The 19,099-nt window shown below is 44.8% G+C and overlaps 1 protein-coding gene across 1 annotated transcript in view; it reads right to left on the minus strand.

Annotated features, from left to right (window-relative positions):
* LOC309564447 (uncharacterized protein) overlaps positions 1 to 19,099 on the minus strand; it is a 714,240-nt gene that overhangs the window by 105,994 nt on the left and 589,147 nt on the right. The window contains 1 exon segment of the mRNA XM_082269077.1: positions 11,807 to 12,615. Coding sequence (XP_082125203.1) covers positions 11,807 to 12,615 — 809 coding nt within the window.

Raw genomic sequence — 19,099 nt, forward strand, 5'->3', positions numbered from 1 at the left:
GCGACAATTTTGAAAAAATAACAATATTTTCCACATTTTTTTATATGAAATTCCCCCCCAAAAAAATGTAAAAATCAAGATTTTTTAACATTTTAGGCCAATTTGTATTCTGCTACATATTTATGGTAAAAAAAAAATCGCAATAAGCGTATTTTGATTGGCTTGCGCAAAAGTTATCGCAGCTACCAACTACGGGAAATGTATGTAATTTTTATTGTTTTTTTTTTAACTAGTAATGGCGGCGATCTGCGATTTTTTTTTTTTTGTGGGACTGCGACATTGCGGCGGACAGATCGGACCCTTGACTGACATTTTTGACACTTTTGGGGGTACCATAGACATTACTACAGTAATCAGTGCTATAAATATGCACTGTCACTGTAAAAATGACACTGGCAGGGAAGGGGTTAACTTTTTGGTGTTCAGGGGGTTAATTGTATGCCTGGTGCTTACTAACGTTTGTGGGGGGAGGGGACTGTGTGACACAGGCACAGATCGCAGGTTCAGCTATGCTGAATCCTGCAATCTGTCCCTGTTTGTCACTTAGGAGATCTGCCTGCTTTGTTTACACAAGTGGGCGGATCTCCACACTCGATCCCCGACGATCGGGGAAGAGCGGCAGTGATCACCGCCTCTCCTCCCCTGGCCCGAGTGAGCTTCCGGCGGCGGCGCGCGCGCGCCGCCCACATCTTGAGGAGTCCAGCGACGTAGGTCTACGTCGCTGGACGATAACAAACCACTTTGCAGCAGTACCAGCTCAGTGAGCGGTCGGCAAGTGGTTAATAAAGTGCTTAAAAATATTATAACAATATATCAAATGAAAAATTTACTAAAATAATCGATATATGAACTTGAATCTGAAAATTAGATACAGTGCAATTCACTCAGTGCAGACAGTGCATACCAAGAGTAAAAATTAAATAGTATTAATTATGACAAGTCCATTCAAAATGTGCAAAATCAGCAAAATAAGGTGCTTGTCAGATGCTTCCACACTCAGTGCTCATCATGTGTCCACCACCACAACTAATGGACAGCCTCTCACCTTCCCTCAGGTTCAATAAGCAGAAAATAATCCCGGTGGCAGTGATCCTGGGTGGGGATATCATAGATAGACTACTCCATCCAGCAGATTATATAGACAGCAAGTGATCCCAATGGAAGTAATCCTTGTGAGGATATCAATGAAGCACTACTCCTTAAGAGGATAGGTGGAGTGCCCGCATATAGCCACAGTAGCTCCCGGTAAGCATGAAAAAGAAAGCAACAGGAGATCTAATCCTCTCTGATATGATATTGTCCCGATAGGCACAATCCACAGCTTGTGCTAGCTGGTAGAACTCGTAACTAATACAAAAAGCCTCTGGAGGAGCCGTGCTGCCGTGTCGCCGTTCGTAATCTCCGCCCCCTAAACGCGTTGCGTCATACGCTCCCGCGTCACGACTTCCTCAGTAAGGGGTGGGGACTGAGCGGACAAGACAGCATTAAAAATCGTGTGAACACTCCCATGGGCGTGGTAGCCCAGTGTCCCCGGAAGAGAGAAAAGAAGAGTCCGCGGCTCAAGTGATTCTCACTGAACGGCTCACTCAATGTATCAATCCGCAACTTGTGCTAGCTGGTAGAACTCGTAACTAATACAAAAAGCCTTCGATCGTTGATTTTAATACCACTTTTAAGGGAATTTTTATTTTTAATTCTATTCCATTTTTTTTCTTCATATATTTGTATATATTTTTTATATATATATATATATATATATATATATATATATATATATATATATATATATATATATATATATATATATTTTTTTTTTTTTTTTTTCTTATTTTTATGTTAATTATTTATTTTGTTTGTTATATTTTTATATAGGAATTTTTTTTCTTTTCATAATATTATTTTTTTCCATATCAATATAATATATACATTTATTTTAATGAATTTTAACATATCGGTGTATTGATGTTCTATTTTTGGTATTGTAAGGAGGGTTGGCTGCCGAGTCGCTGCTGGTTTTATTGGTATTTTTTATGGCAAAACATTGTTGCAGCTATTTGCATTAGTAAATTGATACATTGAGTGAGCCGTTCAGTGAGAATCACTTGAGCCGCAGACTCTTCTTTTCTCTCTTCCGGGGACACTGGGCTACCATGCCCATGGGAGTGCTCACACAATTTTTAATGCTGTCTCGTCTGCTCAGTCCCCACCCCTTACTGAGGAAGTCGTGACGCCGGAGGGTATGACGCAACGCGTTTAGGGGGCGGGACTGCGAGCGGCGAAATGGCAGCACAGCTCCTCCAGAGGCATTTTGTATTAGTATGCACTGTTTTCACTTGCACTGAGTGAATTGCACTGTATCTAATTTTCAGATTCAAGTTCATTTATCGATTATTTTAGTGGATTTTTCATTTGAAAACAATGGCACCCTGACTGCCATTAAGTATCGAGATGAAATCCTTGGACCCATTGTCAGAGCCTATGCTGGTGCAGTGAGTCCTGGGTTCCTCCTAGTGCACAACAATGCCCGGCCTCATGTGGTGAGAGTATGCAGCCAGTTCCTGGAGGATGGAGGAATTGATACCATTGAATGGCCCCCACACTCGCCTGACCTGAATCCAATAGAACATCTCTGGGACATTCTGTTTCGGTCCACCCGACCCCGCCAGGTGCCACCTCAGTCTGTTCAGGAGCTCAGTGATGCCGTGGTCCAGATCTGGGAGGAAATACCCCAAGACACCATCTGTCGTCTCATTAGGAGCATGCCCCAACGTTGTCAGGCATGCATACTAGCACAAGGGGGCCATACACACTACTGAGGACCATTCTGAGCTGCTGCAATGACATTTCACCAAAATGGACTCGCCTGCTGCATCATTTTTTCACTTTGATTTTCGGGGCGTCTTTGAGTTCAGCCCTCTGTAGGGTGATAATTTTCATTTCAATCAAACTATGTGGCATCCTTTCCTTCCTAACACATTACCCAGTCCATACCAGTATAGATCCTAACACATTACCCAGTCCATACCAGTATAGATCCTAACACATGATCCAGTCCAAACCAGTATAGATCCTAACACATTGCCCAGTCCATACCAGTATAGATCCTAACACATGACCCAGTCCATACCAGTATAGATATCCAGCATGATATTTTTCCCCGCTGAGATCTGACGTGTTTTCAAAGTGTTCCTTTCATTTTGTTGAGCCGTGTATTTTATACAGATCTCCGAATGATATTTATTATTTTTATTATTATTTTTTCCCCTTCTTTATATCTATACATGGAAACATGATCTTTGTCCCCCGGACGGCTCTTTTTTCCTGCGATCCTCATGCAAAATCTTTTGACGCCAATGTGACCATCATAAACATCCATTTCTCTTTTGGCCCATTGTTCCACCTTTTGGGAAATCCACGGCTTCCCCTGACTTTTGGGCACGGGGGGGGGGGGGTGGGGGGGGGTGGGGGGGTTGCATGCACGGTAACATCCCGGGGACGTACGAGAACGCGCATGTGCGAATTCACTCATTCCCGTTTAATATCAAACTTGTGTTCGCGAGTAACCCTTAAGGCCTGGCTAATAGCTCAGGAATGGAAATTTTGAGCCCTGTAAAAGTCTAACTGGGGCGTTTACCAACCCCCCATATTGTTCACTCTCAGTCTGCTGGCACTTATTGTCCCATGGGCTGAAAAATCTTATGTTTCTACCTTAAAAGTCCAATAGAACATTCTCTATATTTCCTGGCTGTTTAATACATTAGGGATGTTCTCCATCTAATTTAGATAACACCCATGACTGAATACATTGTTTCTTTGTGTTTATCAGATGATGGGGGATCTAGGTGGAGCCTCCGTACTGCTCTCTCCTTTACAATAAAGTCTCCTCTTACCCGGTGATGTGAGGGGCGGCTGATTCTCCATCATGACGTCCTTGTAGAGATCCTTGTGTTCAAGTTCCTCCATCACACCATACTCCTCATCCTCTCTCTTATACTCTTCTTTAACAACAATATTATAATCTCTAAAGTTTTCACTCTAAATATATAATAAAATATTTATTATAACAAAGATGTTTGCATACAAATCACATCTACCAATACAGTAATTATTAATCATCTACCTGATGATGGTGAGGGATGGTGTGATCTTCCTGTGTGAAATCCCGGGAATACAGAGGACGGGGACATCTCTCTGGTGGGTTCCCATTACTGGATCCATCTGTAGGAAACACACACACTGACTGAATACATTGTTTCTATGTGTTTATCAGATAATGGGGGATCTAGGTGGAGCCTCCGTACTGCTCTCTCCTTTACAATAAAGTCTCCTCTTACCCGGTGATGTGAGGGGCGGCTGATTCTCCATCATGACGTCCTTGTAGAGATCCTTGTGTCCTTCTATATACTCCCACTCCTCCATGGAGAAATAGACAGTGACATCCTGACACCTTATAGGAACCTGACACACACAATGATACAGTCACCATCCAGACACATCCCTTGTCTGTTACTGGATAATGTCCCAGAATTCCCAGCACCGCTCACCTCTCCTGTCAGCAGCTCCATCATCTTCTTGGTGACTTCTAGAATCTTTTGCATGTTGTGTCTCTCAGGTTTTAGGGAGTCACATGGAGGCACTGTGATGGTCATATGATCACCTGACTTGAGAAGAGGAAATCTCTGTATTGGAGAACCAATAGGAATATCATGTTAGAATCCCAGAATCCTCCTCAACTCTCCGGTCAGGTCTGTGTTTTATTAATACAGTTAAGAGTGATGTCATGTGACCTCCCAGAATCCTCCTCACCTCTCCAGTCAGGTCTATGTTTTATTAATAGAGATAAGAGTGATGTCATGTGACCTCCCAGAATCCTCCTCACCTCTCCGGTCAGGTCTGTGTTTTATTAATAGAGATAAGAGTGATGTCATGTAACCTCCCAGAATCCTCCTCACCTCTCCAGTAAGCAGGTAGATGATCTCCAGGGTGAGGTTTAGTATCTTCTCAGTCACGTACCTCCGGTTCTCATCCATCCTCATTGGTTCCGTCATTTGATTTATACAGGTCTCCCTGTAGACGGATAACTGTGGGAAATGATAGCAAGAATTATTTGGATGGTGTTGGTCACACAATATTGGGATGCGGATGTGAGGTGGTGGTGGTGGGGGGGAGATGTTGTACATTTAAGGACTACTGCCCCCATGGGAAAACATTTTGTTGGACTGTTTAATGTTATTAAATTTTGACGGTCCTGGGACTCTCTTGACCTACTGGATCATAAATGATCTTTTCTCTGTTGGGTTTGCTTTATTTCTGAACTGGCTTTGATTAGTTTTAGATCTGAAGATAAGGAATGATAAATACGATCCTTCATCTGTCTTCGTGTTTTGCTCTGAGGCAGAGCTGTGAGGTCAATGTAGGGTCATCATGATGTCCAGGAAGGGGAGCCTCTTTGTTTGTTTTGCCAGCTAATCAGGAAAATTGCCAGAACTCTGACTGCAAGGCTCTCCACTAACCACTAAGGAGCCCTTAAAATCCATCACCTATGCATTACTCCTCACAGACCCCTCAGCTCCTCTACATCCCGCAGAACCCTCAGTATTTTCCTTCCTCTTATCCCAATGATGAAACATATTCTTCATAGCAGGGTGGGGAATGTTTTCTTCCTGACCAGCAATGTAAGGGGCTCTATGCTCCATACTCCTGACCCCGGCACACCATCAATGTGTTGGCTGCATATTATAATGATTGCCTATTGGCTGCCTGTGTAGTGTAATAATTGGCCTTCGTAGGATGGTCATTGTCTTCTCTATTTATTGTCAGTGCTGTTTGTTTAGAGGAACAAATTACTAGATTTTATGTCCGAAATTAAGGAATTGTTCTGGCTCTGTAAGTGGAGGAAATGATCTGACCCTGAAGGAGTCAATCTAGGTTTCCACACTATATATGCGTGTATCGTCATCTGCTGGAGATAAAAGACGTCATCGTGACTATGGAGTAAGAGGACAGGGGGAGGGGGTTACTGGGTGTAAATATTAAATAATATCTTATTACCTCCTCTGTTGCTGCTTCGAGCAATGTCTCCTCTCTACTTCCTCCCACCTTACCTCTGACCCAGAACTTCCTGTCTGTGCCTGACATCACTTCCTGTCTTCCATAGAGACTTCCTTTCTGGGTAGAGGTGAGCTCACCATCTTGTGGAGCTCAGAGGAACTGCAGCCCCCAGAAACGTCTCGTAGTGAGAACACGGCCTTGTGCTGTGTGTGTATTTATTGTATATCCTTATAGATGGGGTCATCTCCACTCCCACCAAGGGGGAGAGAAATAAATTACAGAGTAGTCCAGCCTTTTTCACCCAGGGTTCCTCCAAAGGTTTCTAGGGTTTTCGGGTAATGAATGTAGTGGGTGCTGATCTTCCATCTCATCCGCTTTCCCCTCTTAGCCAGTCAGTCACCATGCCCTCAGGCGTGTACACACAGGCGCTAACAGGGAGAATCGAACACAGCAGCAGCTGTGGGGCATTTTCTCTCCCTCCCTCCACCCCAGCTGCCATTCTGGCGTGGGCAGCAGAGCAAGAACAGCACGGCCGCTCTGCTCCTTTCCCCTGCTTCCTCATTGGCAGGGGGAAAGGGATCAAGGGAGAGGCGCACCATGAGACATGTAGTCCCAAAGATAACTGACCCAAATGTAGGATATGGGCCATGGACTGCAACTCCCAGGATGCCTAGGGTAAAAGGGGTGTGCGAGAGAGACCAGGGGAGACACATGAGACAGCCAAGGGAAAAGTCACGAGGTGGCCCAGGAAGCAGGGAGAGGGGACACTCGACCAGCTGCGGGAGAAGGAGTTCTCTCCCCCCCCCCCCCTGCTTGATGAGCAGAGACATAGCGATGTAGACCAAGTGGTGACCCTCATCACCAACAAGCTTCATCCTTCTGCCATAGATCAAGCTAGAATGCAGCAAATCTTGGGAGGTGCTCTATGCTCTGATGCAGTCTGGAATCAGCTGGAGACTTCAGCTGATGCCATGTCATTAAAGTATCCTGAACTTATTAAGGTAGTGAGGGAGGAAGAAGCCATGTTTGAGGGCAAGGAGGCTGTAGCCAGGCCAGATTTAGCATTTCTGGTGGACATCGGGTCAGTGGGGGTATCTGAGGCCAATTTGGAAATAGCCATCCTGAAGTCACAGATGTCTCAAATGATGGAAATAATGAACCTCCTGGCAGCTATAATCACCACACTGCCTGGCAAGAGAGCCTCAGAACCCAAGCAGACTTCGAACCCTACTGTCATTCCTACAGAGATACCTATGAGCCAAGTAGTCTGTTTTCAATGCAGAGGAGCAGGTCATTACCTACCTGTCTACACAAGTCCACTAAAATATACCACCCAGTTATGAGAAGCCGACAGGAAACCTCAGAGGGTCCTTGAGAAGGAGGGTGCTCGTCTGCAGCAGTTAGCTTTAAAGGCAGAGATGCAAGGAAGCCACACACAGCAAAAGCCTAAACTGTTCCAGAGGGCCCCCACTGCTGTTTCGGAACAACCAGGTAATTCGCTCTCATTGACCTCAAGTGCCCGATCATGGAGAATTGGTGCATACCAGCCCTCTGGGGCTCAACAGAGACCCAATTTTAAAGCCCGTGGTGTGTGAACACACTCAAGACTATCACTCGGTGCATAAAAAAGTGCACACACGCAAACGTGAAGAACACAAAAAGTGCACAGGGTGTGCGAAATGGTCCTACCTCCGAAGAGGTTGGACCCTGACCTTGATCCCCCGGGGCGCAAGATTCCTGACAGGGACTGAGGTACTTCCAATGGTCTGCCTGGCCGAAACCAGGCAAACCCCGTTCTCCAGGGGGACTGCCGAAACAGCCCACCCCAAGTACTAGTTTGGGCCCCCTGAAGGGAGACTCCATGAGAGAGGGTGAACTAAGCCAGAAGGCCATATCCGCCCCCTCCTATGACTTTCAAGGCAGGCCCGAGGACCCACACCCTACTTATCGTGCAGGAAGAAAAGGTGAAAGTGCAGTGACACTACAATAAAGAAAACACACACAAACAAAAAGGTAGGGAAAGGGAAGTGGGGAAAGTGCTTTGGTGCCATAGGGGTCCTACGTCCTGATAGCAATTCAGGTGTTATACTGAGACATCGTACAACTAGTAAATAGACAGCAGAAGGCCATCTTTGTGTTTTAACAATTGTGTATTGAGAGAAGCCACATTGTTCTGTAGAGAAAGGGGACGTAAGTGTGCTGTGCAGTTTGTCTAGGAAACTGCAGTGTAGGGGGATTTGTTGAGGGGAGATCATTTGTCCTAGTAGGTGGGATTTGGAGCTCGGGGGGATTGAGAAGATTGTTCTTAGTCAGATGGTCACTCAGTTGGTTGTCGACCACTAATTTAAGGAGTTTGGAAAAGAAGGGGGGTAAGGAGATGGGGCGTAGATTGTGAAGAGATTGTGTAGATTGTGCCAGATCATGGAGAATTGGTGCATACCAGTCCTCTGGGGCTCAACAGGCGCACACAAAACGTGATGATTATTGGCGCCCAGTGCCCTATTTAAACCAGACTGCTCCAGCCATTAGTTGCTGGATGATCTTCAGCTTCCCTGTGAGTTCCTGTTTACTTGGATTACCCGTTACCGACTCGGCTTGCCTCACCTGTCTTGTCTCTCTCCTCCTGGCTCTGACCACCGGCTTATTTACCTACTCTGCTCCAGTCTGCTGTTCATGTGTATGACCCCTGGCTTGCCCCTTCGGACTCCTCTACTGCCTGATAAACTGTGTTTGAGCCCTTGGCCTGACCTTGACCTCGCTCCTGTCTCACTCCTGGCTACCTTCTCCGTAACCTCTTAAGGAGGCCTGCATTGCAGTACACATTATGTGTCTACTACCACAGCAGTCATCTCTTCACCGGAGCCTGTTGGAGCTGACGACCCCTGTTCCTTTGGGCACAGAACTCCCTGTCCCCACCTCCAGGGGTGCCTTGCAGTTAGCCACAAGGGAAGCCCTCTCAGCACCTCGGCCTCTGATCAGGTACTTCATACACCCAGGCATCCCTCCACATGTGCATTTGCCTGGTTTGTCAATGTAAGCAGCCACAGCTACTATGTTTACATGGCACCCCCAGCGTCCCTCCTGACAGGCCTGGGCCAGATGCTAAACTCTGTGGGGCCGCAAGTGGTTAAACACCCCTGATGTAGTGCAAGAGCCTGCCTGATTGGATACAGAGTGAATAGATAGATAGGTGGGCCCTCCTATTCCATAGTTTTGGTAAATCCAAAGGAAATACGACCAACATTCATCATGCCTCAGCCAATGCGTGTCACGTTTTTTTTTTTTTTCTAACCATTTACGAACCGCCTGCCGGCATTGAACTGCGGATGAGCGGCCCATAAAGAGTATACTGGTACTTCATTGCCTGTTTTCAGGTGTAGGGCGTGCACATGCACGAGTCTGTCAGCAGGTCATGGCTGGGACCTGCTGATCGGCTGTGTCCAATCACAGCCCAGAGCCCTGTGTTGGAAAATCAACACAGAGCTCTGTACAGAGGGAACGATCTCCCTGTTTCTTAACCATGCAAAGCAGGGATAAGAAGCAAAAAGATCCGTAGTAAAAAAAAGCAGCACACGTTAACACTTGTTAGGCACACAGATGACCTTTTGATCACCCCTAGATGTTACCCCCTTCCCAGCCAGTGTCATTAGTACAGTGACAGTGCATATTATTAGCACTGATCACTGTATTAGTGTCAATGGTGATGTCAGTGTCAGTTACTCCCCCCAGTGTCAGTTAGCGTTAGATTGTCCACCACACTATCGCAGTCCCACTATAACCCCTTACCAGCCAGTGTCATTAGTACAGTGACAGTGCATATTTTTAGCACTGATCACTGCATTGGTATCAATGGTGATGTCAGTGTCAGTTACTCCCCAGTGTCAGTTAGCGTCAGATTTTCCGCCACACTATCACAGTCCCACTATAAGTGCCAGATCACCGCCATATTAGTATATAAATAAATAAATTAATTAATTAATAAATAAAGAGTCCAGTATATATACTTTTTATTGTATTATATAAGAAAAGTAGTCCAAGCACGTCCTGGGTGTGAGGACCCAACACTAGGACTAAGTTTCTTGAAAAAGAAAAGAAAAGAACAGAGACAGCGAGATCGGAAAGAAAAGGGAGAAAGAAAAAAGAGGCAACAGAAAAAGGGGGAAAAAACCAAGAACCAGAGGAGAGAAACGGGAAGAAAAAGAAGAAGAAAAAAAAAACGGGCAAAAAAAGGCAGAGAGACAGGAAGGAGAAAAAAAGGGGGGGGGGGAAGGGGGAAGAAGGGAATGAAGAGAGAAAAAGGAAAAAAGGGGTGAATAAGGGAGGGGGGATGGAGGGAAAGGAAAGAGTGAGAGAAGAAAAAAAATGGAGAGGGCTGGTGGGATTTTTAAGGTACTGTAACTAATTGATAATACATCACATAAATATAGATAAAAAATTCAAAATTTTTATTAATATATTTAAAATCAAAGAAATTGATTTGTATAAAAACATTGGTGGAAAAAGGAACAATACATCAATGCATACAGACATATCATATAGGCAAAATGCATATACAAATACCGGTGAAACAAGAAGCACCGGGTGTTAACCCAACGTGTTTCGCGGTCTAAATGATCCGCTTCTTCAGGGGTATGTTTATATATATATATAAGATTGATTTGCCTTGGTAGTCCTGCATGACAAAAATTACATATTAATGATAAAACAATTCAGGTAGATGCTTGTAAGGATCGATGTGTCCGCATGCACCCCTAGTGTCTCATATCCACCCATCCCACTTATATAATAGATTGATTTGGGATGATGGTACCTTCAAACAATAGATATAACAAACACTATTTTTCAATTACTTTTTATTGTAGACACTCTATCACACAAACCAATTAATATACGCATATGGAAATTTCTTTTTTTTTTTTTTTTACCAAAGACATGTAACAGAATAAATTTTGTCAAAATTTATGAAGAAATGCAGATTTTTTTTTTTTATTTTATTATTTTTTTTTTTTTTTTTTTAGAAATTCGATTTTTAAACATTTTTTATTAGATAGGTTTTATAACAGAAAGTATTGGTTTTTTTTCTTTTTAGGTCTTTTTTCGTTTATATAACAAAATGTAACAAACCCAGTACTGATCAAATATCACCAGAAGGCACTCAGGGCAGGAATACGGCTTCTCCCCTGTGTGAGTTCTTTTATGCTCATTGAGTCTGGATTTAAAACGGAAACCCTTCCCGCACTCACCACAGAAGAAAGCTTTATTTCTGTGAAAAAAATTATATACATTTTTTTTTTTTTTGTGGGTACAGTGATGCATGACCACGCAATTACCAGTTAAAGTAGCGCAGTACCGAATAGCAAAAAGAGGGTTAAAACCTTCCATTGATGAAATGATTAAACAGATCTGTAAGTGTTTGTGAAATTTTCCCGCACAAAATGTACTAAGCCAATGAAAGGTAAGGACTTCATTTTTATTTTTCTCCTGCTATCAATGGCCAAAACGGGACAAGACTTCATCCATGTCTTTGGTGATCTCTGATCTCCTTATGAAATGTTTCTTACATGATGAAGATCAGCCATGGAGTATATCTGAGGTGTATATAAGGGTGTGCTTCTTCCACACATGTCCACCAACATTCATATAGAAGACATTTCCCGCACTCAAGGCACTAATACACCTCAAAGGTTGTGTGGGACCCCTGATGTACAGGAAGACAGGACTTCAGTGAGAAACAATTCCCTCACTCAGGACGGGAAAGTGGCTTCTCCCCGGTGTGAGATCTCAGATGTTGGTAAAGATTGGAGTTGGCTGAAAAACATTTCCCGCATTCAGGACAGGAATACGGCTTCTCCCCCGTGTGCAATCTCTGATGTGTGTAAAGATGTGATTTGCTTAAAAAACATTTCCCGCACTCAGGACAGGAATATGGCTTCTCCCCCGTGTGCGATCTATCATGTGTGTAAAGATGTGACTTGCTTAAAAAACATTTCCCGCACTCAGGACAGGAATACGGCCTCTCCCCCGTGTGCGATCTCTGATGTGCATAAAGATAGGACTTGTCTGAAAAACATTTCCCGCACTCAGGACAAGAGTACGGCTTCTCCCCCGTGTGCAATCTCTGATGTGTGATAAGACTGGATTTCAATGAAAAACATTTCCCACACTCAGGACAGGAATACGGTTTCTCTCCCGTGTGCGATCTCTGATGTATGCTAAGTTTGGATTTCTCTGAAAAACATTTCCCGCACTCAAGACAGGAATATGACTTTTCCCCCGTGTGCAATCTCTGATGTGTGATAAGACTGGATTTCACTGAAAAACATTTCCCGCACTCAGGACAGGAATACGGCTTCTCTCCCGTGTGCGATCTCTGATGTATGCTAAGTTTGGATTTCACTGAAAAACATTTCCCGCACTCAAGACAGGAATATGACTTTTCCCCCGTGTGCAATCTCTGATGTGTGATAAGACTGGATTTCACTGAAAAACATTTCCCGCACTCAGGACAGGAATACGGCTTCTCTCCCGTGTGCGATCTCTGATGTATGCTAAGTTTGGATTTCACTGAAAAACATTTCCCGCACTCAGGACAGGAATACGGCGTCTTTGCTTTGTGAGTTCTTTTATGCACATTGAGTCTGGATTTAAAACGGAAACACTTCCCGCACTCAGAACAGGAAACCCTCTTATCTGTTGGATGGACGGCACCATCCCTCACAGTCTGAGGTTCTTCAGGATAAGAGGAATACGATGGTCCGGCACCGTCCCTCACAGTCTGAGGTTCCTCAGGATATGAGGAATACGATGGTCTGGCATCATCCTTCACAGTCTGAGGTTCCTCAGGATAAGAGGAATACGATGGTCCGGCACCGTCCCTCACAGTCTGAGGTTCCTCAGGATAAGAGGAATACGATGGTCCAGCACCGTCCCTCACAGTCTGAGGTTCCTCAGGATAAGAGGAATACGATGGTCTGGCACCGTCCCTCACAGTCTGAGGTTCCTCAGGATATGAGGAATACGATGGTCTGGCATCATCCTTCACAGTCTGAGGTTCCTCAGGATAAGAGGAATACGATGGTCCGGCACCGTCCCTCACAGTCTGTGGTTCCTCAGGATAAGAGGAATTTGATGGTCCGGCACTGTCCCTCACAGTCTGAGGTTCCTCAGGATAAGAGGAATACGATGGTCCAGCACCGTCCCTCACAGTCTGAGGTTCCTCAGGATAAGAGGAATACGATGGTCCATCTACACTGTGTGGTGCCGGATGGACATTTGAGGTAGCCGGGTTTTCTCCTGGACTATACTGTGTGATGTCCTCATCTTCTACTTTACAGTCTGGAGACAAAGTGAGACAATCCTCTGAGGTTTTCCTCATCTCCCATCCATGTACTAAAATAGAAATACAAAGATTATTACTAGACATCAGCAGATTGGTTCCCCTAAACCAGGACTCCGCCCACATCAGGCAGCTTTGTCTCTGAGGATCTTACAATTCCCCCCTCAAGGTAACTAGTAAATGGGTCCTCTGATCTCCTACCAGTTCATTTCTTTATTCATGGACCTTAGTCATGATCTAATCTATCAAATGAGCCGGGCTAGGAGGCGGGACTATGTGTGTCGCCGAGCGCCCGGCAATTACAATTAAAGCTGTTACAGCGGGATGATCCGCGCTCTGTCATTATTCTGGCCAGCTTTCCTCTTCCTCTCTCTCTCTTCCCCTGCACTGGTCAGTGCATTGTCGAGCGCAGATAAAGCTGCATTCATGGGCACAGGTGAAGCTGCATTGATGGGCACAGGTGAAGCTGCGTTAACAGGCTCAGGTAAAACTGCATTGTCGGGCACAGATAAAGCTGCTTTGATGGGCACGGGTGAAGCTGCATTAACAGGCTCAGGTAAAGCTGCATTGATGGGCACAGGCAAAACTGCATTGACGGGCACAGGTGAAGCTGCATTGACGGGCACGGGTGAAACTGCACTGAGGGGTACGGGTGAGGTTGCATTCACATGCACGGGCAAGGCTGCATTGATGGGAACAGGGGAGGCGGCATTGATGGGCACAGGGGAGGCAGCATTGATGAGCACTGATCAGGCTGCACTGATGGGCACTGTTGAGGCTGCACTGATAAGCTTTACTGATGATGCTGCACTGATGGTCACTGATAGGCTGCATTGATGGGCACTGATGAGGCTGCACTGATGGGCACTGAAAACGTTATTAATATTTATTTTTGTAACTTCTGCATTAATGCAAAAACATTTAACAGTGTAATTTTATGAGATAATTTATGAGGGCGTGTTTAGGGGCGGGATTAGGGGGCGGGGCATGGTAGGAGTTGGGTGGGGCAACTGGTGGCGAGTAACCCTTAAGGCCTAGCTAATAGCTCAGGACTTGAAATTTTGAGCCCTGTAAAGGTCTAACTGGGGCGTTTACCAACCCCCCATATTGTTCACTCTCAGTCTGCTGGCACTTAGATTATTGTCTCGTGGGCTGAAAAATCTTATGTTTCTACCTTAAAAGTCCAATAGAGCATTCTCTATATTTCCTGGCTGTTTGATACATTAGGGATGTTCTCCATCTAATTTAGATAACACCCATGACTAAATATATTGTTTCTATGTGTTTATCAGATGATGGGGGATCTAGGTGGGGCCTCCGTACTGCTCTCTCCTTTACAGTGCTGGTCTGGGAGGCGTATCCATGGAGGGACGCACAGACCTCTACAGGCTAGACAATGGCACCCTGACTTTTGGGCTTTTCACATGGGGGGGCATGTTCTAGGAGGTCAATGCTACCACTCATTCTTTATGTTGACACACTGACGTACCGCGAGTACTACAGATTGATAATTTGTATATTATGGAGGTTCTATACCTGTGTGGTCACCTTTGTAGAACACTAACATGTTATGGATCGGTTCGATACGGTACACAATTTTTGCCGTTTCCATTGTCAAAAGTTGTGAATCGTACCCTAATTCCGAACCGTACCGTACCACTTTTTTGGGACCCTTTCGTTGGGGTACCAAGCACATTGGCACCATACCAACAGGGTGGAGCTACACTCTGCAGAACATTGATTGGTCTATCATCGCTTATCACCACACCTATCAAGTGACGTTGATCACTACTTTCAGGCTACACAGCGTCTATCATGTAAGAGTACTGGTGGCGGTGGAAACCCAAGCCTGATCAAGATGTACTGTTCCGAACCGTACTGAACTGTCCCGAATCGAACCACTCAGTGGAAACGAGGCATAACTGGTCGTGCCTGGTTGGCCAATGCTTTAAAAAATACCGATGGGGCTCCTACTTTTCTGTTTCACTTGTTATTTGGGAGGAGGCAACGAGCCTCCAGTTCTATCAACACCAAACTAGCTTCATGGTTATCTCCTTTACAATAAAGTCTCCTCTCTATGTGTTTATCAGATGATGGGGGATCTAGGTGGACCCTCCGTACTGCTCTCTCCTTTACAATAAAGTCTCCTCTTACCCGATGATGTGAGGGGCGGCTGATTCTCCATCATGACGTCCTTGTAGAGATCCTTGTGTCCTTCTAAATACTCCCACTCCTCCATGGAGAAATAGACAGTGACATCCTGACACCTTATAGGAACCTGACACACACAATGATACAGTCACCATCCAGACACATCCCTTGTCTGTTACTGGATAATGTCCCAGAATCCCCAGCACCGCTCACCTCTCCTGTCAGCAGCTCCATCATCTTCTTGGTGACTTCTAGAATCTTCTGCATGTTGTGTCTTGTAGGGATCAGGGATGGAGGTCGGGGGATGGTGATGGGATTCTGGATTCTCGAGGATCTTGTGGTCATATTATGAGATCTCCTTCTCGTGTCATTTTCAGTAGATTTCTGCATTACTCCCGTACAGTTCTGTGTTTTAGAAAGATAAATATCACTCCCCCATAATCCCTCACCTCTATGGTCAGCTCTGTATTTACTCTCCAAGGATTGGCCAAAATGTGCCCAATTCAGCAAAGGACAGACATCTCCATACAATGATATGATTAAAATGTGGTCAGATTTATAGCCCCTTCTAGAAGTCATATAATGCAGTCACCAATGCTTTACTAGTAAGGCTCACTGGCTGACCAGTAGGGATGATCGAACTTTTGAAAAGTTTGGTTTGACCAGAACACCCGAACTTCCCGAAAGTTCGGGTCCGGATTCCAGAACCCCATTGAAATCAATGGGACCCGAACTTTGGTAATCAAAAAACACAATTTTGAAGCCCTAAAACCCAATAAATGCCCCTAAAAAGTGCCTAGGGTTCTGGGTCATGCCCCAGGGACTATTAATCACACAAAAAAAAGTTCTTAAAAATTGTCGTTTTTGATAGAGAGCCAATTATTAAAAAAATTATTGAAAAAAAAAAAATGAGATTTCTTTGGATTTAGTGTCTGGGGGTTTTAAAAGTGTACCTGTGAAGTTTCAGCTCTGTAGTATGTCCAGAACCAGAAAAAAAAAAGATTGCTTGTCTTAGAATTGCAGTAGAGCAGGGATGGGGCTCCGCTATTTTCACACCGTTTTTGTTGTAGGCGTTTATTGGGCTTTTTTGTGGACGTCTTTGGAGGCAGGCATGACATCTGAACTTCTGTATAGGGGTATATACACACACACACATATAGGTGTGATAGGAGCAGAGCCACATCCCTGCAAATAATTTTATTAGCGCAGGCATAGGGTTTCGCTACTTTCACACCTATATGTGTGTATGTGTATATATACATATATGTGTGTGTGTATATATACCCCTACACAGAAGTTCAGATGTCATGCCTGCCTCCAAAGACGTCCACAAATAGCCCAATAAACGCCTGCAACAAAAACGGCCAGGTGTGACAGGAGCGGAGCCATATCCCTGTTCTACTGCAATTCTAATACAAACGATCTTTTTTCTATGGCGGTCACCCTGACATGGAAGAGTTTGGTCACCCTGCCATAGCAGTCAGAGTCAGTTAACCCTACACTACGGTCACCCTGGCACTTAACACTTTCCCTACAGAAACTAGATTATTAAATCTAACTATAGTGGAAAATAGTACCCTAACTACACTAGATATCCCTTTCCTCACACTAATAATTGCTAAATGACACTTTTGAAGCAGGAGTAACAGAACTGCTTCCACTCTCTTCCATAGCCCCTGTATTACAATGCTAGAGATTTGGCGGGGCTATCTTATATACTGGGGGGCGTATTCACTAATGATTGGTCTCTGGACCCCCTAGTCAATCCAATTACATTCCTAGCATCCTCCTGCCCCCTCAATTGGCTTTTACTGATGGTTCTGGTCCAATCACCGGCTTTTAAAGACCAGTTCCTGTCCCATTGCATTTTGGTCGGTTCTGGTTGCCGAATTCCGAACTTTTTCCGCAAAAAGTTCCGAATTCGGCCGAATTTCGAACAGTCAATGTTCGGGTCAAACCGATGGTCGACCCGAACCGTTCGATCATCCCTACTGACCAGTTAATGTTACCCATGGATCATATGTTTCCTCTTCATCACACTCACCTTTCCAGTCAGCAGGCTAAGGATCTCCAGGGTGAGGTTCATTATCGTCTTATTCCGGGGAAATTCCTTCCCTACAATCTTCACAAAACTCAAAGTCTGCTGATTCTCCATCATGACGTCCTTGTAGAGATCCTTGTGTCCTTCTAAATACTCCCACTCCTCCATGGAGAAATAGACAGTGACATCCTGACACCTTATAGGAACCTGACACACACAATGATACAGTCACCATCCAGACACATCCCTTGTCTGTTACTGGATAATGTCCCAGAATTCCCGGCACCGCTCACCTCTCCTGTCAGCAGCTCCATCATCTTCTTGGTGACTTCTAGAATCTTCTGCATGTTGTGTCTCTCAGGTTTTAGGGAGTCACATGGAGGCACTGTGATGGTCATATGATCACCTGACTTCAGAAGAGGAAATTTCTGTATTGGAGAACCAATAGGAATATCATGTTAGAATCCCAGAATCCTCCTCACCTCTCCGGTCAGGTCTGTGTTTTATTAATAGAGATAAGAGTGATGTCATGTGACCTCCCAGAATCCTCCTCATCTCTCCGGTCAGGTTTGTGTTTTATTAATAGAGATAAGAGTGAGGTCATGTGACCTCCCAGAATCCTCCTCACCTCTCCGGTCAGCAGGTAGATGATCTCCAGGGTGAGGTTTAGTATCTTCTCAGTCACGTAGCTCCGGTCCTCCTCCATCCTCATTGGTTCCGTCATTTGATCTATACAGGTTTCCTTGTAGACGGATAACTTTGGGAAATGAAAGCAAGAATTATTTGGATGGTGTTGGACACACAATAATAGGATGCGGATGTGAGGAGGAGGTGGTGGTGGTGGGGGGTGTTGTACATTTAAGAACTGCTGGGAAAACATTTCGTTTGGACTGTTTAATATTATTAAATTTTTGGAACTCTCTTGACCTGCTTGATCATAAATTATCTTTTCTCTGTTGGGTTTGCTTTATTTCTGAACTGGATTTGATTTGTTTTAGATCTACAGATAAGGAATGATAAATACGATCGTTCTTCTGTCTTCGTGTTTTGCTCTGAGGCAGACCTGTGAGGTCAATGTAGGGTCATCATGACCTCCAGGAAGGGGAACCTCCTCGTTTGTTTTGCCAGCTAATCAAGAAAATTGCCAAAACTCTGACTGCAAGGCTCTCCACTAACCACTAAGGAGCCCTTAAAATCCATCACCTATCCATTACTCCTCACAGACCCCTCCACTCCTCTACGTCCCGCAAAACCCTCAGTATTTTCCTTCCTCTTACCCCAATGATAAAACATATTCTTCATAGCAGGGTGGGGAATGTTTTCTTCCTGACCAGCAATGTAAAGGGCTCTATGCTCCATACTCCTGACCCCGGCACTCATTGCCCCGGCACACTGCTTATTGTAATGATTGCCCATTGGCTGCCTGTGTAGTGTAATAATCGCCCTTTGTAGGCCATGTATGGTCAGGATGGTCATTGTCTTCTCTATTTATTGTCAGTGCTGTTTGTTTAGAGGAACAT

The sequence above is a fragment of the Pelophylax lessonae genome (assembly GCF_965119305.1).
Source record: "Pelophylax lessonae genome assembly, chromosome: 9".
Taxonomy (NCBI): domain Eukaryota; kingdom Metazoa; phylum Chordata; class Amphibia; order Anura; family Ranidae; genus Pelophylax; species Pelophylax lessonae.